At 37.5% G+C, this 25,687-nt stretch overlaps 1 protein-coding gene across 1 annotated transcript in view; it reads right to left on the minus strand.

Moving 5' to 3' along the window:
• Positions 1 to 25,687, minus strand: part of lrrc75a (leucine rich repeat containing 75A) — a 124,586-nt gene that overhangs the window by 71,651 nt on the left and 27,248 nt on the right. The window contains exon 2 of the mRNA XM_002935300.5: positions 3,320 to 3,448. Coding sequence (XP_002935346.1) covers positions 3,320 to 3,448 — 129 coding nt within the window. The remainder of the gene's footprint in view (positions 1 to 3,319; positions 3,449 to 25,687) is intronic.

The following is a 25,687-nucleotide window of genomic DNA, read 5'->3' on the forward strand; positions in this document are numbered from 1 at the left end:
CAGGTGCTGGTTTGCAAGTAAATCAGCCCTACAGTTTTTAAAGAAAGCACATGGTTTCAAGGAAGCAGACACTGTAACTAATGCAGCACTCCCTGCCATTTCACTGCTCTGACATTGGCTTTATACATTACTAGCCTTTGGCCTAAAGGGCAATAGTGCAAGAAAGACTCTTGAACACACGCTATTTTTTGTAGCTGGGAAGAGGTGACAAATTGCTAGGCAGACTATCATTTACTCAAGCAACTTGCACTAGCACTGTCAGGCAATTGACTAAATGTAAGGAATGTAAGCAGTTTTTATTCAGGCATGTTTTTATTTTTAAATTTAAAAGAGACATGGGCAAGAGACTTAATATATCGCTGCCCCTGAGATATCAGGGAACCCAAGCTCAGTTCAATCCCAGTCCTTCAGCCCCTGTTCTCTAGAAACATCAATTCTGCCAGATGCCTCTGATATTTAACTCATGGACACAGTAATATTTATTTAGCTAAGGACTTCCTGAAACAGCTCTCTGCTTTCAAGGACAAATGATGGAGTAGCTTAAATTTCCCTGTTTGCACTGTTCTCAATAAATCTCAAAATCCATAGATTGTTTTGTGATTTAAACAGTAGGCAAAAAGTATTTTCGCCACATCTGTATTCACTGCCCTCCTGTTGGACAAAGAATAGAAACTCAGTACTAGATAGTCTGAGAAAGAAGAAAGACAAACAAAAAACTGAAAAAACTAAAAAAAAAACTGAATTAATTAACTACATCCGCACAGTTGGCATGTTTTTGTTTGCCAGGGTCAGTGATCCTGACAACTAAATAACATTTTCAGGTGCTGGATAGAAGTAGGCAGAATAGGAAGATCATTCATTCAAAAACAATGCAGAATAAATAATGAAGACCAACTGAATACTCTATAACATACTAAAAAGTTAATTTGTGAAGTAAATATTATAGTATCATGGAACAATTGCTCCACTGAGTTGCTGTTTTATTTTTTTTGTATCTTATGGCAGATTAATAAACAAGGCCCAGAGAGTTAAAAACAGAGCTAGTCCCTGGGAAAAAGTGACAGTTATCAGCTGTATTCTAAAGTCAAAGGCAAGTTTTCAGCCTCAACATTTTGTCGACCGCACATTTCTCCTCTGCAGACTAGAAAAGCTAATTATACAATAGCTCAGTGTGACATGTTAATAACAAGCATGCATAATAAAATACCATGAACCCTGTTATGAGCTCAGCAGAATTAGCAACATGCATTAAAATAAATTAGTCAGAATTATAGGACACGCAAGGGATGATTAAAAACCATAAACATAGTACAATATTTACAGGCATTGTAATAATGTACTTGATAACTATATTAATTCCTTGTAGTGGGAATTGGTACAGAAATATGAAACATTGTTAATATCCATAAAAAAAACTAAAATAAATGACATTTGCATTATTTTGATATAATAATTACAGTGGAAATGGATGTCATATAGTTCTTTCAAACAACATCTCGAAAAATCAATACACAACGCCAAAGCAGATGCAAAAAAGTTCTTCAAAGAATGGAAAAATTGCTACACAACAGTTTATACAGACTTTAGTAGGGCACACGAGGTGCTTTTCAGCTGGCAGATAGGTGCTCACTCCTTGCTGCCTCCTACTGATTTGAATAAAAAAATTCCATAAAAAGCCAGTACAGGTATGGGACCTGTTATCCAGAATGCTTGGGACCTGGGCTTTTCTGGATATTTGAAGCTTTCTGCATAACAGGTTTCTGGATAACGGGTTTCTGAATAACCAATCCTTTACTTGTACTAGTGTTTTTGAGCTGAACATATACTGTTGCCAGATTTTCTCATTAAAAAAGAATAACCCAAGGGGAAGGAATACAGAATATCATTAAGATCAAATAATCACTTCTCTTCTGTAATTTTTTGTCGTATATGGAAAACATACAGCAAGTGGTTACTCATTCCAGTGGCAGACTGGCATCGACAGAGATCATACTGAGTAATTAAAAAAAATCAAGGCCAAATGGTTTATGTTCTGGATGCAGAGGACCAAACTAGAGGTCATACTAAAGAATTTTCTGCATTTGTTAAAAACTGAAGCTCAGGCTATTGTATAAGTACAAAACAACAAGTGACCAGCTAATTTCTAATAACTGATTATTTCATGCAGTAACCTAATGATGAAAGAGAAGAACACTCATGCATGCAAATGCACCACGCTAGAGAGAAAATGGGCTGCGTGATGGCACAGTCTCTGCTATAATGCTAGGGCTGTTTGGGGCAGAGGGTACCCATTATATGCAGCTTACAAGCTTTAAACAGTAAATATTCTTCCTTATTTGAAAACATTTACCCCATAGCTGCTCAGAAAGTGTTGATTTCAGTCACTGCATAAGGAGTGTAATTTCAGGAAATAACTTGGCCCTTATGAATAAATGCACATGATGAAGAACTGATAGTATAGAGAGATACAAAGCTGTGTGGATTTGATTAATCTCTTAACCGAAAGGCACTGTCAGCCGAGGCTACTCACACTTGGAAACGTAATTACCTCAATGCCACTAAGAATTTGAAAAGCAACTGGTAAAATACTACTGTCAAGTTGGCTGACTTATGATTAAAAAGGGTTCCAGAAAAATCAGAAAATGTTTACTTTCTGTTAACCTTTTTTTATGTGATTTCCTAGTCAGGCGCTCTCAGAAAGGTGTGGATATCTGGAAAATATAAGGCCTGAAGTCAGGCTTGAGGACCTGGGGGCATGTTTACTAATATTGGAGATAAATATATCTGGTGATGTTTCCCATAGCAACAAATCAGCAATAAGATTTGAACAGTCACCTACAAGTTAGAAATCAAAGCAAAGACCTAACTGGTTGCTACATGCAACATCACTGGTGATATTTATCTCCATTCTTAGTAAACATACCCCCTGGTGCACTAAACTAGGACTGTGCAACTGAAAGCCTGTATGTGGCTCTCCTAGGAACTTTATGGCCTCCAGCCTGTTCCATAGACTAGCTTGTATGAAATACCTGGTGGGCCCCCCAGTGACCCAGACCCAGTCCAAAACACTGGCACTACCCCGCTGACATTGCTCCCCCTATCACAGCAAAGTTAAGTATAAGATTTGCATGCTCGACTGGGCGGTCGACAGGGGCCCCTGAGGTGGCAGCCCTGGTGGTTCTTTTACATACTGTACTGTAGTATGAATTGGCACTTTCTTCATTGTGCTCAATATTAGAAATACAACTGAAATGACAGCTGCATTTGTTCAAACTGCATGCGTAAAAATAAATTAGCTATAACTTTGTTCAGTACATACCGGTTTGGGACAGTGCACGTATCTGGCCAGGCTTATTATCAAGTCATGTGTAATGGGATCCACCAAGTTCCGGAAGCTAGCATATCTATACAAGACATCATCGAGTGAGGTAGACTCCATTCCCAGATCCTAAAACACAAACAGACATTGTTATTTCCTGAGCTACTACTTAAAAGCATTTCTAAGTTAAGGTAAACTGTGAAGTATGTATAATTCTTCCCCAACCAAAAAGAAGGGTCAAAAAGTAAATTGATTGCTGCACCCTTATGGCTTTTTTGTACTTATTGAAGTGGCAACCATCTGAAAATATCAACCACAGGTAACAAGATTCTTTGCTTCCGTTTTCTGGGGTGACCCCTAGAGCTAAACTGAATATCTTTTTCTCTTGTTCTACACTCTTTGTTCACCAATCATCTGTTCCAAAAACTAGTTACTAAAAAAAAAAAAAAGCCAAATTATGTTTATACCTCTTTCTCAACTTATACTGGGTACAATTTCTATGTTCACTGCCCTGTTATACCAGGTACTGCTCCCACTGCCCTTTAATAGCCCACTTCAGTAAGCTAGAATCCAAGACCCATAACTTCTTCGAGCCCATATGCTGTAACTTCTAACTGATCAAGTATACCAAAGTATCTTTTCACCAAGGCCTTTAGTAATATATGGCTGCTGTTCAGGTTCTCATTCATAAACAACATTATAATATAGTTTGGGCATCTTTTCTAGGCATTGCGATTGACAAAGAGTGGAAAAAAAAATGTTTTAGGTAGGGATGCATCGAATCCCCGAATCCCAGATTCAAATTTTTTTCTTTTTTTTTTTTTTTTTTTAAAGCATTCGGTTTCGGTCGAATCCTAATTAACATAAAATAGCGTATACTAATTAGCATTCAGAACCCTTCCCAATCCTAATTAGTAGTATAAGTAGTATAACGATCTTAACCACATTAATCTGCTCAAGCCAAGATATTTTATTAATCCTTAATCTCCAAAAAGCTAAGTAACCCCCTAGCACAGGTATGGGACCTGTTATCCAGAATGTTCAGGACCTGGGGTTTTCTGGATAAGGGGTCTTCATGTAATTTGGATCACCATACTTGATTTAAACAGTAATTAAACCCAATAGGATGTTTAAAAATATGAAAAAGTTGCACAAGCGTCGAAAAAGTCGCAGAAAATACGATTGGACCGATCGAGCTAACAGTCGGAGCGTTCGTGGATAAGTAAATGTGCCCCTTAATGTATGCTCTTTTTATGAGCAGGTTAAATCTTGTATTTAGTTAAAAAAAGAAATCTGAGAAAAATCACATTATAAGACATTTTTCACATCCTTAGTCTACTAAGGGGATGATTCATTCTGACCCCTTATGAAAATGTTGTGGTTCATGAGTAGTGGCACAATGACTCACGCACAAATGCATATTAATGAACTGAATTATGTACATTAATGCTCAGACAATATTTACTATTAATCTCAATTTATAATATTCTAGTAATAAGAAAAAAAGTAACAAGAATTGTGTTTGTTTTGGTTTGAGTACAAGGGTGAAATGCACCCAATTAGTACCCATGGCGGCGGCCAGTACTAATGGTTGTTATTCTATTGAATGTCATTAGAAATACTTGTTAGGAAATGCAGAGATTCCCATATCAACACTTGCTGGGCTATTAATATCAATCTGAAGTCACAGGTCAGAACTGGAAATTAACTAAAGCTGACCATACACTGAAAGATCTACTTGTTTCGCAAGGATAGAGACTTTTAAACCTGTCCGATCAACATCTGTCCAGGCCCATCCGAGGGACCCATACATCCCATTCTCTATCCTTCAGCAGCCGTGTATGGCCACCTTAAGTCAATGGATCACTGCAGCCTAACCATAACACTGACCAGGCCTTCCAACACCCACCTGCCATCTATTAGCAGCCCAAATTTGGGCACACCTATTAAGGTAGTTAGGTTTAATAAGGTTTGATCAAAGAGTTGGAAATGTCTTGCAATGTTTGAGCAAATGTATTTAATCTCTTCTCCTTTTAGCCACTCCACTCCCTATAATTTAACATCTCATACTCAATACAATATTCAGAATTAGTGGAGAGACTGCATGGGATGCTGAATGTGCCTATGGCCACTGGATGGTGCTTAAGCAGATCCATGTTTGGGCAAACAATTGCAGAAACTGGGAATTCCTGACTTCCCTCACATTTTCTGCAATCATTTGATTTGACCGGCTGCCAACTGTACTTCCTATATCAAAATAAAAAATTTCCCACCTTTATGTGATCCCTCTTTTATAGGGGCTGTCCCTCTGCTGTTGCACTACAACTCCCAGTATCTCCAAGGGGAGCTGTAATTCAGCAACAACTGAAGGGTCAAAGGTTGGCATCCCAAAGTCCCTGGTGGCATTTCTTCTTACTGTGCCAGAGGGCAATTCTCTCACCCTCACTGTTGCCTGTACAGTCATGCAATACATTTGGGGAGCTTCTTTATTCTTGCATATTTCTGTTATGGTTGCCGCAGCCTTCAGGGGTCAGTGGTGGTGCGATGTTACACAGGGAGGGGTCCCTTGCGTGCACACTCACATCTGGAGCTCATTTGCTCTCTGTCTGACACTTTCTCTGGCATGTACAGTACATCGAGAAACAAGCTTATGGCCATTTGCACAACTAGTTAATAACCTCGGTTTAACCTTCCAGGCCATATGGTGGCTTTTACAGCTCAGTAACTTCAGATGGGTGTGATTTCTGAGCATTCAGTAATAGATACCTGCCCTCTTCGCTTCCCCATGTGTTTAACAACCAGTAAAACTGGTTCTGCATCATAAAATCTTTTCCATCCCCTGATGGAATCAATGGTTTTGCAGCCTGAGGATTATGGGAGATGTAGTTCTGAAAGAGATGGACAACTGAGGCTTTTTTAATATAATGACAGGCATATAAGGCTCATCCTGTACCTGTCAGTGCACACACACAGAGTGGAAGGAAGTGGATCGGCTTTCCAGATCATATACCTTGCACACCAGTAAATACAAATAAAAATACCCCCTACTGCCAACAGAACCATATTTCTGCCTGGTGCTGTCCTAGGTGTCTTGTTCCTCATTAATCTGAACAGGCACCTTACACAGGCTTTGCAGGGAACTCACAGGAGCATGTGGGTGAGACAGGAACAGGAAGTAGAGAACATGTAACTAGCTGCTGTTTCAAACTTAAGGTGACAGCGCAATATATTACACTAGGCAACTGCTTGCCCCCTTTCTTAAGCACAGGTACAGTACAGGATACATATTGGGCATGCACCAATCGAAATTAAGATGTGCAATCCCCTCCCTCTCAGCTCCTCCTCTTATTTTGGCCACGTGAATATCCTGTAATCTATATCCTTATAAACTGTGCTTAGTGATGTAATTTCCGTCACATGACTGAAACTTGTGTACTATAATAAATAATGTACCCCATGTTGAAAAATATGAGCACATTAAATGTCACCTTAAAGTTCCATCACTTGTAGGTCTGCCTGTAAAGCACACAAGCAGGCGTTTTTGGGCATGTAGGGTAGCGGAACTGCTTCTTTCAGACAGAAAAATGCAGGGCTGAGAGAAGCAGATCTATTCTCAGTGTGCTCTTGCCTTAAAAGGTCCCCAATATTAGCAATAAGAGCAGAGATGATGCTACTGTATTACAAGATTTGGAAACAATAGCACAATATTTTCATCGGAAGATCATTAACCAAGCAAGTACTGATTAAAACAGATTTGTTTGTACTGGAGAAGCTCCAGTTGGGAATAACAAGTCATTTGCCTTTCAAGATGATAAATAAATGTAATAGATCTACTGAGTGAAACTAGAAATAGCAGGATGAACATTAAAAAGAATTAAACAATACTGATAATAGCTACTGTAACTGTCACATGCTAAAGGCTTTTTTACAAACACAAGTGCAAAGTGCTGAAATGAATGAAAATCGTCTTTATCAGGAATTTCAAGGTAACTGGGGAGGCCAAAATCTCTGCTGCTAAAGCAGGGATTGTAAAGGCAATACTGGCAAGCTTCCACTGAATCTCTGTTGTGCTACGTCTCCAGTTGCTCTGCAAAGATTCCCAACAATCCCAGCACTGCAAAAGCAAAAGGAAACCAGAGACTGCAGCCAGCAAATGTTAGTGTAGCATCTTTTATTGCCCTTGCCCTCAGTGACCAAAAAGCCAAAGCTTGCCCCCTGCCTAGGTTACAGTGTTTGACAGAGCCCTAGTAAAGAAATGAGAATATGCTTCATTAGGCACACAGCTGTCAAAACTATTCTATGCATATTACAACCATTCCTGCCTAAACTGATTAATCCCTGTTCTACATGGAGTAAAAGAAGTAGGTAGGCATATGTTAATGATCTACCATGGCCAAGTGGCAGTGTGATGATGCATAATATGGGCAATTAGCTGTTGTATGAATGTTAATGAAAATTCACACTTGTCCAAGGTGGTTGCACCTATCCATAGACAGTGATCTAGCACTTAGGTCATAGAAGTAAAAGTAACAGGGCACACAGGGGCCAAAACCATGTCTGGTTAATTCTTAACTATGGTGGAAAAGTGGAGAAAACTGAAATTGGAGTAAGAAATATTACAAAAATATAAAAAAACTGCTTACCAAGAATCCGCCGCTACACTTAAAAGATCTTACGTTTGTGCCTGCACCTGGAAGCATTGAATTCAGGCAAAAAAGGAAGAGGAGACACTCACTCGCACCTACCCCGGTGCTGGTTTAAAAGGTAAGCGATTAAAGTCTCTGGGGTTGCCCAACATTTTGGTACCCCCCAGTGACTTAGCCTTTCCTTCTCCTTTAAAGGTGATGGTAAAGATACCATCACATGCAATTTTTAAATCAAATCATAACCCTTAAACATAATGTATACAATACTGTATATCAGATACTATCCATATACAGATGATAGTAATATACTGTACACATGGCAACCCCCCATCAATGTCAGATTTTTATTTACATGCAAAAAGCACTGTTAGCTTCCAGGCCTCAGTTCCCCACCATGTAAACTTCTTTCTTGAGCTGCTAATCTTGGCTCTGATATGCTAAAATAGCATATGCTGATTTGCACATGCCAATAGAAAATCAGGGAGAGCACTGGTCTACTGTAAACCTCTAAATGTATTCCCTATGTATATTTTAAATATGTGCAGTTTAAAAATAGTGAGGTGGCATCCTTTTTTCCCTTTCTCTTGCTACATCCATTTCCATGATGTGTGGAATCTGGATATGATCAAGAAAGAAGTTTAAATGCAGGATAAGTGGAAAAGCCAATTTCAGTGTTAATTCTGAATTTACTTGCAAATATACAGTCAGTGCATTTAGTAAACTTTACTTCCTTTTCCACCTACTTTAAAGTCATCATCCATTCTTTTACTATAAGGCCATTTGTAAACAATACGCAGCATGATCCCTGCTACAAGCAGCAGGCAAAGGGAAGCAACTCTGGACCCCTAACCCACTGCATCCTGGCAGGTTCTCTGTTTATACCGTTTATGTGTTATTATTACCCTGGTACTGCTGCTGTACAGTACAGAGGAAATGGGCAGCCAAGAGCAGCTGCTGTCTATGATTCGATTTACACTGAAGGAAAGAAATTCTCTCTGTGCAATGCTATTGGATAGGGGTTCCCTGACACTACTCTCTGCTGATCTAATGTGTGTAAGAAATCCCCCTTACCTATCTTTGTGTCTGTACATCACTTTGTTAGATAGTTTCCCTGGTACCATACCTTCTGTAGTGTAATGACTGCAAGAATGTAACATTCCACTGTAAGGGTATCAAGAGCTCTGTGCCGAAACAGTGCTTCCTGTGTAATGGACTGCCAGGCTGCCAAGGTAAATAAAGCTGTTCCACAGTGCTCGTTTTAGTTCCATTCAATGGCACCTATTATAGTAAAACTGTTTCCCACACAGTATGTATGGCTATTGGATACCACACTCACATTGGAGTAGATATTAGTTGTAATAATAAGTGTTTGGCCACTAGAGGGAGAAAGAGGGTACTTCCAAAGAGTTCTAGATGGGTGTGGCTAGAAGGGTATAAAAGGAGACAGGACACAAGAGCCATGGAAGGAACATTTACCAGAGAGGCAACTGTGAAGAACTAGAGACAGGATTGTATTGGTTAGTCTGTATGAACACTTAATAGTGAATAGGTAGTGACTAGAGTAAGCAGAGGTGTAATGAACTGTGAATCATCAGCACATATGATAATAATGCATTGGCAAAGTGTTCCATATTTTGAATAACATTTTTAATAAACTAAAAACAACTTTTGCTTTTAGTGTCTGAACAAGTAAAGTAAAATAACCAGTAATGCCTGTACATCACATTACAATGCCTGTGTACAGTGAGTTCAGCTGTGCTTAGCGTGGGAATGGAAAGGCCCAGCAGAGTTCATGGTTGGTGGACAACAGCCAATAAAATAAGGTCATAAACCTTGCAGCTTTCTTTGCACAAAAAAAGAAAAAGCAATGATCAGGAATGTACAATTCTCTATGGAAGGTCCTTTGTTGACCTTGTTAACAAGGACACCCCTCATTTTACAGTACTGATTAATGGGGTCCTCCACCCAAAAACTATTCTTTTCTCAGCAAATTTAATAAATATATAATTTTAAGCAAATTTTCAGTATAGACATTTACAAATGGCTTTACAACGCTTGATTTTTTTTTTTAAATGCTGTGTATTTAAAAGTTGCTTAGAGTTAAATTTTCATGCAAGTTTTTGGGTGCAAGGACACACTCAAAATTCCACAATATTATCAACCTTAATCTGTCTATAAGAGTATAGACTCAAATCATCCAACATCTAACCCTAGCAAGTGTACATATGGCAATAAGGCAGAGAAGGTAAAGAGAATTTGACCAATCAGTGGTCAGCTCTGCATGGGCCTGCTAGTGGGTCTTACTAGTAGATTCCCTTAAATTGGATGGGAATGGGCGAGGTACCTCTTGCAGGCATGGGAATTGTGTTGATCATTGATGTTGACGTTGAATGGTGATGTCACTGATGATGTCATAATTGGGTCCTGCTAAAAAATGCCACATTTTTCACCATTCAACACCATTCAGCAATCTGTCTTTGAGAGAATTCTCCCTTCAACTAGTAACGGTATGTCTGAGGCCAATATTGCTTAATTTCAGAAATAATCTTCTGTGAAGCACTGTATTAGAGGGCTAGTAAAAAAGAGTAAAAAATTAAAATATTTTATTTGCATTTTAACTTTGCATCTGTTTATTCAGCCCCTACAAATAAACTATTTCTTGGAAACAAATGTCCTATTTATTTAACGAAGGTTTCCATCGTTACTGCTGTAGAGAACCATGAATGGCATTTGACCCTGTTTATTTTCCTGTATAAGAACTTAAACCATTGTATTTCACAGAGCTTATCTGTTATCTGCTGTGTAAACATATTTAGCTTGAAGTCTGCTCCCATGGCTATACAGCAGCTTATTTATATAAATAGTAGTGTTTCTGAAGCAAACACACATTTTTTACCAATGCAGGGTTGCAGTACACAATATTTAACTGCTTATAAAACACATTATTTGGCATTACTGTTCCTTTAAATGCTTGTATACATTACAACCAAAAGGTCTAGGATTTTGCTCACCTCTCCCCTCTTACCCTCTCTCATTCAAACCACTTCCTGGTTGCTAGGGTAATTTCCAATTGATAGCTGCTAAAATTCCAAACTTGATACAAACAAAACGCTAAATAATTAAAAATATACGAATAATAAAAAATGAAGACCAAATCCAGATTGTTTCAGAACTCTCTAAAACATACTAAAAATTAACTTAATTACTTTAAGTAATGTTATCTATAATAACACTTGATACAACAGGCCCCTGGGATTGCCCTGCTTATTTTTAACAGGCTACAAACTAAGAGCCGATGAGGGATATTCCTGGCAGGATGACATCGGGGTCAGCGCAAAATTTACCTTCTTTCACAGATCAAATCTTTAGGAACTCACGCTGTAAAAAGGCTACAGGAGTTAATTTAACCCTATGGTACAGGGCTAGGTAAAACCCATTGTTGGAAAAGGTTTTCTCATTCGAAGCAGTTATCAGAATGTGAATAATAGGCTATAGGTTATTTCGCCCTGCAGTTTTAACTCTCTCATGCTACAATTGTCAGGATTCTTTTAAAGCAATACTATGAAACAATTTAATACAGTGGAACCCCCTTCTACCATATCAATTCACAACCATTTTTCATCAAGGACTTATCACAGCCCAAGCCTCACTCTTCACAAACATCATTCCCAAAGATCGGATATTAATTCTTTATTATTGTAAATAGTTCAAATAAAAAAATGCATACACAGAATGTTATATGCTCTGTATAAAATCTGTAGCAATTGCTGCTGCCTTTGACAAAAAGAAATCCATTTGAGTCTCGCTTAGACTGCCGCTTTCAGTGTCAGTAAGTGCCCATTATAGTCACAGCGCAGTTGTTGGACTCCAAGTAATGTCAGATCCAAGGGCCACATAACAATTATCTCACACCGCTGTGGGAGTGCTTGCTACTTTTGCAGGTTGTATATATAGTGGCTGCTCCTTTTTACACAGATAGGAGACAAATATACAAGGTTCCCAACAGATCTCTGCTTATTTTTTATTTTTCACACTGATGTTTAAACAGATGAAATTGAAGTTCAAACATTAAAGCTATCAGGCAAGCTAAAAAAGAGATGGAAAGTGGTATTTCAGGGAGGAGTAAAATTGATCCAAAATTATTTTTTTTTAATATGTAGAAAAATTAAGTACCGTATATACTCGAGTATAAGCCGATCCGAATATAAGCCGAGGTACCTAATTTTACCTAAGAAAACTGGAAAAACGTATTGACTCCAGTATAAGCCTAGGGTTTTGCGCGCAACGGATGCCAGACACTTACATCTTCAAATCCATATACTCGAGTATCAGGCAAATCCTAGTTAATGAACTCACAAAGGAATTTAGAAAATTGGTATATGACACATTACATAAGAAAGTTGATCTGTGGAAAGTTTATCCATTTGCATCATGTGCCAAATTGGTGAGATTTTAGTGGCTGTCAGTGGCCCTGACAGCCACATTTTTGGTGCTGAAAAACTCAGCTTATACTCGAGTATATACGGTAAGGGAAAAAGCAGATTTTGAACTGTAATAATATAACTACTGATGGAGAGGTTACTCAAGAAGAATTTTAATAGAGACTGGAACAGTCCAGGACTGGATAGCACTCATCTCTGGGTATTAAAGAGTTTAGCTTTTTGACTGCCAAACAAACCTCTTTACCTAATTTTTAAGGATTCCTTGAAGTCTGGCATGTTGCAGAGAAAATGGCAAATTGTGGGGTGCCACTATTCACAAAGCGATCCTGTTATCAGCCAGAAAACAATAGGCCTGTAAGTCTGACATCAGTGGTAGGAAAGCCTTGGAAGGGTGATAAGGGCCAACTTTGCAAATCACAATACTATGTGTTTGTGCCTGCATTATTTTACATGTAATAGATCTTACCAGACTAATTTTATTGTCTTCTATGAGGAAGTGATCAAGAACCTAGATTCTGGGATGGTAGTAGATGTTATCTACAAAGACTTTGCTAAAGCATTTGAAACGGTGCCACACAGAAGGTTACTGGTTAATACTAGCTTGGAATATAATATTTGTACTTGGACAGCGAACTGGCTTAAAGGAGAAAGAAAGGTAAAGTAAGCTTTACCAGAAAGGTCTATGTAAATGGAGCATTTTCAAGCTGGGCCAGTGTTGTTGGTGATGTACCACAGGGGTCTCTCCTTGGCCCTTTGCTTTTTAATTTATTTATGACCTTGAGTCATTAATTATAGTATTAATGACCTTGAGTACTGTCTTTACATTTGCTGATGATACTAAATTGTACAAAACTGTAAGTTTTATGCAGGATGTTGCCACAGAGCAAAGTGGCAAAAAGTGTGCAGCTGTACTGATCTATGGCTGCTCCATATGCATCAATGTTTATAGGGCACCTGTCACCATGATACTAATAGAGCTCACACTCCTGTTGGGGGAAACAGTAGTTTTGTTTTTTGTTTTTTTAAAAAAGCCCCCACCATCACTAGGCCACCTGCACCAGGAGGGAACTCCCAGTGAGGGCAGCCATGTTGTAAAGCGAACATGTGATAACCAGGGAGTTTACCATACCCCTAGAACCCTAGAAGCTTCCTCTGATAGCTTAAGACAGCCGCTGCTATTTTAAATACTTTTCTGTTTGCAGTCTAGCCATTATAGCTCAGATTACACGTTCCTAAGGGAGGGGGGCGAGAGTTCTTAGCATTCTTATGGGAGGGGCGAGCAGGAGAGGGGACAGAGGAGAGAACTGCAGACTCTGGTCCTGGGAATTAAGGATTTTTCTGAGAGAGGAAGTCAGACACCTGAACAACATGTTTACAAAAAAGCAGACAAGAAATCCTGTGTTTCTTCTGATAGAGGACTCAGTGCAGCATTACTGTAAGTGCTTATGGCTGTATTTACATGGACCTTTCCAATAAAGCTTACTTTATTTTTACCTTTCCTTCTCCTTTAAGTACTCACCTGTATTATGCACTTCTTTCAGTCTTCTAAATTATCTAATGGGGTGTTACTAATGACAATAAACAAAGCTAACTTTGTTAGGTTTAGAATGCAAAGGCAGAATTGAGAAATCTTCAGCACTGATAACAAAAGCTATGTCAGCGTCTAAGAGTAAGAGTCTTCCCTAATATCGCTCTTTTCGGTCAGAGTAAGAGTAAGGCAAGAGTCAGAATCTTTCTTCATATCACTTTTTAAAAGAATCAACAACATTACATCTTCTCCATATCTGTTTGTAAACCCCAGGCTCCCTGGCACAATATCATGGAACGTCTTGTAGATGATGCTGTCTAACCCAAGGGGGAGATCAATTTATGTCATGCTTCTCCAAAATCATAGCGAACACAGAATTAAAGCATGCATGCAATGAAGGCTATATAATATATTTTTGAGTTTAGGATTTAATGGACCCTGACTTAATGAAAATGACATTTTGATTACTATTATTAATTAATAGCATGCTGGTCTGTTATGAATAAAACATTGGAAAGGTGTCACTTTCTACCAGAGAAAGCACTGGCAAGATTTTGAAACACCTCATTAGAATTTTTGTTGATATGCTTTTCACTTATCTAAAAACACAATGACAGCAATTTTAAGGGGCACTTAAATAAAAAAATATATACATTTTAGTCAAAATGGAACATATGGCTAATACCTTATTATTAATTTGCTTTAGTTTTTGTACAATGATAGTTTTTTTTCTTCTTCAGTAAAGCACTGGCTTACTGTAATTATCATTTTAGTTATCCAATAAAGGAATCACCTTTACACCACTTTTGTTATATCAATATTAATATATATATATATATATATATATCTCAATATTTTAAACTATTAGTTTTCATTGGCTAACATGGTACAAAACCTTTACCTGCTGGTGACAATGAAATGCATATTATGACATGCAGCAACTGGGACTGATATTTTAAATAAAACCCACAAATAAAGTTAGTATGGAAATAAAAAAGAACTAGCTTCTGTTGTTTTATTTAAACATAATGGCAAACATGGTACAAGAGCAGCAATTCGTCAGCCCAATTGTAAAACTCAGCCTACAAGAAACAGACACATGTACTTACTAAATATAAGTGCATTACTATAGCACTTAACCATGATTAGACTGCCCAAGTGCATTATAGCAAATTGCGCCAAACACTTAATACCTTATTTCAGCTAGTCCATTTAAAGGAAAAAGGGAAATATCATTTCCGTGATAATTAAATAACACTATAATCTTCTTTAAAGTTGTATTAAAGCTTTAGATGTAACCAAAAACATTCAGTTAAAAGAAGAAGAAAGAAAGTAGGAAAGGGTTTAGAATTGTATCTACTAATAAAGGATTGGGTTGCATTACATATGTCAATATATGTCATATTCCTTTAGTCATATTAACATAGTTATTCCACTGTAATAGCCATTGAGTTCAGCCTGGGGCTTCTAACATAGTTTTTCAACATTAATAACTTAATGACCATTCTGTCATTTAATTCTACACTATTATACACAGCTCTATATGACTGCGTATATCAGGACAATTAACCGTGCATTCACCGATTTACCAGAAGGCGAAGGAGACATTTCAGTAGCGGAAAATCTCAGCGCTAGAGAATTTCCGCACAGTTTCAACAGGCAAATATTCATTCAGGGCGAAGAAGTGAATATTTGGTAATTTATCAGGGCGAAAATTCTCTCTTCTTTCCCCTTTTCGCCAAAGTCTATTCTGGTTCTGACTTGCGAATTGATGAAGCTAGATTTGCAAAGTGACTGCATCAGTAATATAAAGTCCTGCATTCCAACAAAAACTTCATATCCTGTGTCAAATCGCATGCGTTTGTGGTATTCTTTATATAAGTTGGAAACGTAAAACATATCTGACTGTGAATTTCTCACCTGCTGACTGCCATCCTCCCACAAAGATTTTTTTTTTTTTTTTAAATACTCAAATGATTATAAATAAATAATATTATCTTAACTTGTTAATTGTTTCTAGTTCATTAAAGTCATTAACTTATAGAAATAGCTTATTAATGTTACTTTTCCTTTAAAAGCAAACATCTTTTTTTTTTTTTTTTTGGTTCCATGGACAATTAGAAATATAACTGACCACTTTCACGGAGCTCAGCAACGTCATAAATAAACACACACATCTGTCCTGTATATAGCCACTAACTTCAATTAGCAATAGCTCATATATACAAGTGAATTTTCTCCGAAAGATTAATGTCTGGCAAAAATTTGCTGGTGTTCTTGTTTTAGTAAATAAGCATATTTGTAAAGTTTCCTACACTCTCTTACACCTGCAAAGGAGTAACTCCATACCTCCCAACATTTGTAAAATGGAAAAAGGGACCACACCCCCTAAATACCACTCCCATTTTACTAAATTTGGCAGGTTATTTGAACACATTTCTGGGGGTTTTGAGGTAATTTTATGTATTATTAGAGTTTTGCTAATGCAGGTGAAATTGCCCTTTAAGCTGCAAATCTCAGTTCCCCCAAGAGACCTTTTTAGCTTATTAGTTACAATTGCATCCCAGTGCAGGTGTGGCTTGTTAACTTTCTGGGCTCTCTGACAAAAGCCTACTTATTTAATTATGTCTGAGAAACAATGTATCTAAGTGCAGGCGAAGCTTGTTAAGATTTCTGGGCTCTCTGCCAAAAGCTTATTTTTAATAAAGTTTGTATCTTTTTTTAGCATTCAGTGCAAGCAATCATAGGAAAATGAGGGGCTTTTCAGTAAGAATCTGGGACTGCAGGCTAAGCTTTGCCAGAAGTAACGTCACTCAATTGGGTCCCCCAACAAAAATAATTTCAGGGCCCCAACCAATCACTGACCTGCACTCTTAGCCTTCACAAGCACTGTGCTATCCACCAATTGCTTGCTTAAGTCAGACAGTCACAGGAATATATATGTTAAATTATTATAAATTTTATTATAAAATACAGTTTTTGGCAACAACTGTCCTATTTCATATGAAAAAAAGTTTTTATTCTAATTTTCTCTAGAGCTATGAAGCTAAATTCATTGTTTTCTACACAGGTTATCTGTTATGTAAACAAGTGCCCTTTTGCCTGATTTTTCTTGAATGGCTGCCCCCATGGCTATGTATATATTTATATAAACAGTAGTAGTGATTTTGAAACAAACACGTGATGTTTACTAGAGCAACAGTACATTATGTTCACATCTATATATTTATTGGTCCTTTAACCACCCCAACAAACTATTACACAAGAGCAGAGCTGTACCACTCTACTATTAATGCCTCTGACACACAACAACAGAGTGAGTCAGCACAATAATAACTCATGCAACAGTCTAACACAAGAAGCAGAATTACTCAACTTCTTATGACTCTTAAAATACCATATTAATAACACTATGGGGCCGATTCATTAAAACACGAGTTTGAATCCCGAATGGGAAAAATTTGGTTTAGATACAATCATTTCTGAAGATCGCCAATATCATGAAAATGCTTATGAAAAAATCGTATTAGTCATGATAATATCGTATTGGCGATCCGAAAGTCACGAAATTTTCATACCGAACGATTGTAAACAGCGGCAGAACCTTTCCGAAGTTTTTGCGCAATCATACAAAAAAGTTGCGCAAACGTACGAAAAAGTTGTGCAAGCGCGAAAAAATCTGCAAAAATACGTTTGGAGCGCTCGTGTCTTAATAAATCTCCCCTAATATTTCATTTTTTAGCATTTAAGAGAATTGTATTATTTTATTTGACAAATTTTCTACTGGCATAAGTGTTTTGGAACTGCCCTCAAAAGAAATATCCCAATGTGGAATAAAAAATATAAGCAATTTTAATGCTTTTCACCAGTAAAACCATGGGGTATTGGTGCTAAGCCAAATCCTTCAGCAAGAAGGCATAGATTACTGTATACAACTAAATTGTGTAGGCATTATAAGTGTAAACCCAAGTTCGTTGTACAGGTATGGGACCAGTTATCCAGAATCCTCAGGTCCTGGGGTTTTCTGGATAAGGGATCTTCCCATAAATCAGATCAAGGATTAATTATAAAGATTAATTATATCTAAGTTGGGATCAAGTACAAGGTACTGTTTCATTATTACAGAGAAAAAGGAAATAATTTTTAAAAATGTGAATTATTTTATTAAAATTGAGTCTATGAGAGATGGGCTTTCTATAATTCGGAACTTTCTGGATAATGGGTTTCTGGATAAGGGGTCCGATACCTGAATAACATTAAACTGGAGACATACTTAAGGGCCTTGATAAGTTTTTACTAAAAGTGAAAAAATCAGTTGCCTTAAAAAAACTGATAAATATATTATTCATTGCAAAAAAAAAAAAAACAGTACAAACATCCAATAGCTACAGAGATAAAAACAAAACAGAACATCCAGTAGAAAAACATTTATGAAAGTAGAAGAAAATGAAACGTTTATATCCTCTGTTGGGATAGTTTCTATAATTAGAAGGCTGGATAATGTAGAAACAAAGACTTATGACCTTTTCAAGATATGTCTACAAACAAAGACTCCACTGTTTATATGAATCAAGTATGCACCCAGACTGAACTATCAGAAACTAGAAAACAAATGGAAACTCAAACTAGAAATTACTTGCAGAAATATGGACTAAGATCATTATATCCTACCTACAAAAGTGCTGCATAAATTGTTGGCGCTATGTGATTCTCACTAACTTACCACACAATATCAAAACGAATTTACCAATAATTAAAATTGTAACTCTATAGATATTTTATAACTTTAATTTATGCATGCAGTGCAAAGTGCAACTTCCGGATAACAATTATCATATTTTTCACCTTAGCTGAACTTCAAGTTGGGCTTTCAGGATAATAAAGCAAAGCAAATTAGTATTCTAACTAATCCTTACTCCTTCACATTGGGCCCCCATAATCACAACTCCAGGCCTAGGGGGCTCTGCTCCAAAATTGGGAACCTCAACAAGTCCTTTTTAAGATCTCATTTTAAAACTGTGGGTTCAAACACAATTCTCAAAATAGAGATTTATGAGATAAGGACACACAATTTTTTTGATTTTTGCTTAACCAGCAGCATTCAAACTGGAGAGGCACTATAGCTCATCATATTGGTTTTCTGATTTTGCAATTCATAAAAGCCGTCAGTCCTGACGCCTCTTATAGTTGGGAGTACCCATAAGCGTGGTAACCTATATAGAACTGATTGTGCTCCTATAGAGGTTGTGTGTTCCATATATATGGCTACCATGATGAGATCCCCTTTTTGGTTTTATTAGAAACCAATTGTAAAACTAAAGGGAACAGATACAATGTCTTAAAGTCCCCAATGGGCTCTTAAGAACCAAGACCAGTCACCATAGACTTTACTTGGCTGACACTTGGTAATGTTTTGTTACCTATACTGTAGGTACATTGCACCTGACAAAAACAGCAAGAGGCATTTCTGAGGCCCCTTCTAAATAATAAAGGGGAACTGTTTTATTTAAAAAAAATAAATAAATACTAATTTGATGCAAAAATAAGATCACTAAAACTAATTAATATTTAAATATACTTATAGTGCAGTAATGCCACCTCCATAAGCCAGAGGCCAGAAGCATCTTTAATTATGATCCCCTATACCAGCCCTACCTACCTTTAGCTTCCCCAAGGCATAGCCCTAGTATATAAGCAATACCCACATACAGGTACACGGTCCCAGTTGATTGGAAATCAGTAAACATGCAATTTTGGATTTCACACTGCTCATGCTCAGAGCACATCATGTGGAGAAGGAGCATTGCTTTGTAACAAATAAGAAGTGTAATGATTCTAGGTTCCCAATTATTGAGTAAAACTGAGAAGCACAGACAATTGACCCCATTTCCACCTATCCAGTTGCCTAAACACAGACTGTACTTTTTAGGCCTAAAAATGGCTACTGCCACGGCTCATTCTCCGCAGAGAAACAAGGCTTGTTGACAAAGAGAGCAAAATGGATATTAACGCTAGCAACCAGTAGTTAATTTGTTAGCCAACTGCAAGTAAAACAATTAAAGCCAACGCCAAAACCTGGCTATTATGGATTAAATAGTCTAGATGCAATTTCCTCATGTTAGTCTTAATTCAAACACCTGTAAATTATTAGTTAATAATCATGCTGCTCTTTGCACCAAGTACCTGATCAAAAATCCAACACTCATTGCAGTGAGCCACATCAGGAGGTGCAGCCGAGGCCCTGTCTTTACCCACCTGTCGTAAGGACAGGGCCACATTGCAGGCCTTCTGCCACTCCCTCAATTTGAGCGAACCTTTACCAACTGCTCAACGGGAGTCCAATATTGACTACGGCCTTGGATGTCTAAAACTGTATCTGCAGATAAAATACTACACCTGCATTATAAGCAACTAGATACTGCATAATGCATCCAAATGCATTTGGCATAACTAGTATTTTCCTGCAGCTAAAATGCATCTAATATCTGTCCCCAATCATTGGGGAAACACCTAGGTGCATCAGTTTAGGAAAATTGGATACCATCTTTTTACTTCAAACCTGCCCTACTGAGCCCTTGGCCAATGTTTCAGTAATCCAGCAGGTAAGTTAAAAGCGTGATATGAGTTTAATTAATTTTTTTATAAATTTTATTTTTACAACTGAATAGGTAATATATTTTCAAGGCAGCTAAGAAAACAATTCAGCCACCAGAATTCTGTTCTGTTAGCTGAATAGCTGTGAACAATAATTATATTCTTAACATCAAAGAATAGCCTTTTGTGCAATGAATACCTAAGCTGCCTTAACTTTTATTCTGGATATTACATGTAAATGTTGATAGTAAGAACCCAGTGGTACTGAACTCAAGAAATGCTATTTCATTTAAACATTCAGGCCTACTATAAACTTATTTGAAGATCGCAGTTCAATCATATATATTGTCACAAATGCACTTCCCTTCCACTTGTCCTATATCCCCTTTCCCCTCAATGTCTACAATTTCATACAGCCTGTACTTGGGGCATGCATCAGGTTTTATTTCTGGCACATAAATAAGATGGCCATAAACAGGCTGACCCATAAGAGAAAGATACCAATGAGGAGCCATGTATGTGTATGGCCACCTTTTTACTGTTCTCAATCCAAAAGATCCCAAGATTATCAGTCTAAATGGTCCCCTAATATTTGGCCAGGATTGTCAAAATCAGCCATGCTGCCTTTCCAAATCTGAACATGTACGGCCAGTTTTAGCAATGATGCAAAGTTTGTCTACATCCTGGCAGCCAGAGAATCAGAGGGCTTAGCTCCAAGGTAAAAGAGCTGCTGCAGGTAAAAAGCATAAAGGAGGGGAAGGGCACCAAACTTAAAGCGTCACTATTTGGCTGCAACTCTATTTCAATAAGTTAATTAATTAGATATAAGAATTGCTAATTGACAAATTTCTAAAAAAAAAGTATTTACTATCCCTACAAGAGTAAGACACTGAGGGCCTGATTCACTAAAGGGCGATAAAACGTGCGCTATTTTTATTGTGCGCTAAAATTTTTACCGCGGCTTAATTTTGGCGATTTTTCTCACTATTCACTATAAGCATACTCGCGTTTTTTTACGTGCGATATTGCATGCGTTATTTAACTCGCGAAGACTATTTCAATGCGGTATTTGCTGGTACATGTGCTAAATTACGCCCGCGAATAGTCACCGCATATGAATGGTAGCTTAGAAATAGTGTATAAAAATTGTCGCCGCATATAAATGGTGTATATAAATATTAGCCACATATAAATGGTAGCATATAAATGGTATCATATAAATAGTAGATGCTTATAAATAGTAGCCACTAGTGATGAGCAAATGTGTTCTGGTTTCTTTAATGAAAAATTAGCAAATCTTTCGAAAGATCCACGAAACGGCAAAAATGTTGTGCGGGCAAAAAAATTGTTGCTGTGACTATTATTTTTTGACGCTTGTATAAATTTTTGTATGTGCGGTGAATTTTTGCGTGGCAAATTTTTTCAGGCGTTTTGCCATTGGCGGATTGTTTTGCGAAACGCATGAAAAAATCCGCCGCAAAAAAATTCAACGCACGTCCAAAAATTCGCTGCAAATCCATGCCTGGCGAAACATTTCATCACTTGTAGCCAAATATATATAGTCGCGCAAATGAACGCACGCCATGTTAGCCAAACACGCCAATACTTGCAGAAAATTACTGTATTAAAAATGAACATTTCGCTGCAAACTGGCGGCTGCGTCACTCTAGGGGAAACACATACTTGAATAAATAACACTGTAAGTCCATATTTTATTGCAAAAAATCATTTACTGTACTTTTGTATAATTTTTCGCCTGCCTGTAGTAGGTGTTAATTTTCGCATAGCCGAATGCGATATTTAGCGCGCAAAAGTTATAGTGAATCATGCGATGAATACTTTAGGAAAACTGTTTTATTTTTATTTTTGTACCTGACTCACTTGTCAGGTACAAAGTTCACTAGTTAGGTACAAGTTCATACATTATTGTTAGTTTGTTTTTTTAAAAGTAAACTATACCCCTAGAATTGATACTTAACCAACAGATACAGTAGCATACATCAAATTGTGACCTGTTAAAGAAATTTACAAAAATGGAATATAAATAGTAATATTGCCCTTTTACACGTTTAACTTAAGATTCCATTTTGTTTCACAGATCACCTGACAGAAATTAATGCAGCTCTAACTGTAACAGGAAGAAGTATGGGAGAAAAAGACAAAACTTTTTCCTTATTTAAAAAATGCACCAGTCTTGTGTATTGTTTGAGTATGTATTGGAAAGTTGCTTATAATTTTGCAAAGAATTGTTTTCGTAAGGAGGACTGCTTTAAGCAGCATTCTTTACGTTTGACATTTATTAGTTTTGGATTAATAGTGACACTTTGGGCCATTTGTAGTCCCTGCTGTCGTTTCTTTAACTTACACATACTGTATGGCGAACAGGAAGTCATTAAGCCAGAACTTTAGAAAACAGATAGAGGCCACAGGTGGGATTACCAGTGATAAAAAGATTAGAGCAGCGGGCAGAGATAAAAAAAACAAAAGATGAAATGAAAAAAATGGAAAATGGATTGTGCTTTTCATGTATGTGTAAATCATTTTAAATTAAGGATAACATGACACAATCACAATTAGTGTATAACTGGTTATGTTTCCCAAGTACATAACTGTATTTATCAACATTAGATCTAATTTGGCAGTTTATTACCCAGTTATCAGAGAAAAGTGCAAATATCCTACATGCAAACTACAGCTTTGTAAAATGTAGTGTCATCAGCAAACACAGAGACAGTACTTATAATGCCTACCAAGGACAGACCCCTGAGGTATTCTACTAAAATGTTCCATTTATTGCCACTCTTTTATGATATGTCTTTTTGGTAGTTCTCTATCACAGTACAAAAATAATGTTCTAGAGCAACACTGATTTATTTAATCTGTATCCATCAGGTAGTATTGTATCAAATGCTTTAGCAAAATCTAAGTAGATCACATCCACCGCCACACTCTAGGGGGCTGATTTACTAATCCGAATCCCGAATGGGAAAAAATCGGATTGGAAACGAACATTTTGCGACTTTTTCATATTTTTGCGATTTCTTCGTCGCCGTCGCGACTTTTTCATAGCCGTTACGACTTGCGCGAATTGTCGCAACTTTTTCGTATTGAGCGCTAGTAAACGGTGGGCAAACCTTTCCGATTTTTTCGCAGCGGCTACAAAAAAAGTCGCGACAATTCGCACAAATCGTAACGGCTACGAAAAAGTTGCGTCAATTTATGAAAAAGTTGCGTCAATTTATGAAAAAGTCGCGACAATTTATGAAAAAGTCGCGACGGCGAAGAAAAAATCGCAAAATACCGATCATGGATTAGTAAATCGGCAATTAAAATTGCATAAAACCATGGTGGCACTAACTCATACTACTGTTATTTGAAATGTATTCCAATATATTATGCTTTATAATATACTGTAAAAAAAACAAGATATTCATCTTTTAATGTGCAGAAAACATTTTAAGGTTTAAAAAACATATACGTGTAACCTAAACTTTGGGGGTACTTATCCAGTGTGAAGTGGACATTAAGTGGTGATAACAATTTTTTAACCATTTTTATTGATTTTAATCAATACAAAAAAATAACTTGCCCAAAGGGGCCATAACAAGAAGACATCGGGGCACATTTACTAATCCCCGAATCCGAATCACAAATGGGAAAAAATCGTATTGGAAACGAAAATTTCGGAAGATCGCAAATATCACGAAAATGCTTACGAAAAAATCGTATTAGTCACGATAATATTGTATTGGTGATCTGAAAGTCACGAAATTTTCGTACCGAACAATTGTAAACAGCGGTAAAACCTTTTCGACTTTTTCGTGCAAACGTCCGAAAAAGTCATGCGGCGTACGAAAAAGTCAGGCGGACGCCCGAAAAAATTGGTGAAAATACACTCGGAACGTTCGTATGAACGCTCGAGCGTTCGTGCTTTTGTAAATGTGCCCCCTAGTATAAAAATAACAATATCCTGCATAACAAATGATGCATGAAAGCCATTATAATAGTTATACATGCATGACATCTAAAGCCTATATATCTCTAGCTCCGACAGATCACCTTTCCATTGCTTCCATATACTATGGTGCAAGTCAAAATAACATTCCCTATTCCCTTCAACTCCATGGGTTATGGGTATGGTCTACTAAATACCTTTATGTCATATACCCTCCGTGGATTCTATTATGTCTTAATTATACTAAACAAGTCTACTAGTCCAAAGTGGTTAAGTAGTACATTCTACATATACAGTGGAGGAAATAATTATTTGACCCCTCACTGATTTTGTAAGTTTGTCCAATGACAAAGAAATGAAAAGTCTCAGAACAGTATCATTTCAATGGTAGGTTTATTTTAACAGTGGCAGATAGCACATCAAAAGGAAAATCGAAAAAATAACTTTAAATAAAAGATAGCAACTGATTTGCATTTCATTGAGTGAAATAAGTTTTTGAACCCCTACCAACCATTAAGGCTGATGCCACACCAGGCGTAGGGCTGATTTTTTCGGCAAACGGAAAAACGCTTGCCGAAAATTCAGCCCTACGCCTGCTACTTGTGCCTGCACCCGAATGAATGGGATACGCTCGGGTGAAGGCACAAGTAGCCGATATACGCATGAAAACGCGAGAGAATGCAAAGTCTCGCGTTTTCATGCGTATATCGGCTACTTGTGCCTTCACCCGAGCGTATCCCATTCATTCGGGTGCAGGCACAAGTAGCAGGCGTAGGGCTGAATTTTCGGCAAGCGTTTTTCCGCTTGCCGAAAAAATCAGCCCTACGCCTGGTGTGGCATCAGCCTAAGAGTTCTGGCTCCCACAGAGTGGTTAGACACTTCTACTCAATTAGTCAACCTCATTAAGGACACCTGTCTTAACTAGTCACCTGTATAAAAGACACCTGTCCACAGAATCAATCAATCAAGCAGACTCCAAACTCTCCAACATGGGAAAGACCAAAGAGCTGTCCAAGGATGTCAGAGACAAAATTGTAGACCTGCAAAAGGCTGGAATGGGCTACAAAACCATTAGCAAGAAGCTGGGAGAGAAGGTGACAACTGTTGGTGCGATTGTTCGAAAATGGAAGGAGCACAAAATGACCATCAATCGACCTCGCTCTGGGGCTCCACGCAAGATCTCACCTCGTGGGGTGTCAATGA

The sequence above is a fragment of the Xenopus tropicalis genome, chromosome 2, assembly GCF_000004195.4.
Source record: "Xenopus tropicalis strain Nigerian chromosome 2, UCB_Xtro_10.0, whole genome shotgun sequence".
Lineage (NCBI taxonomy): Eukaryota > Metazoa > Chordata > Amphibia > Anura > Pipidae > Xenopus > Xenopus tropicalis.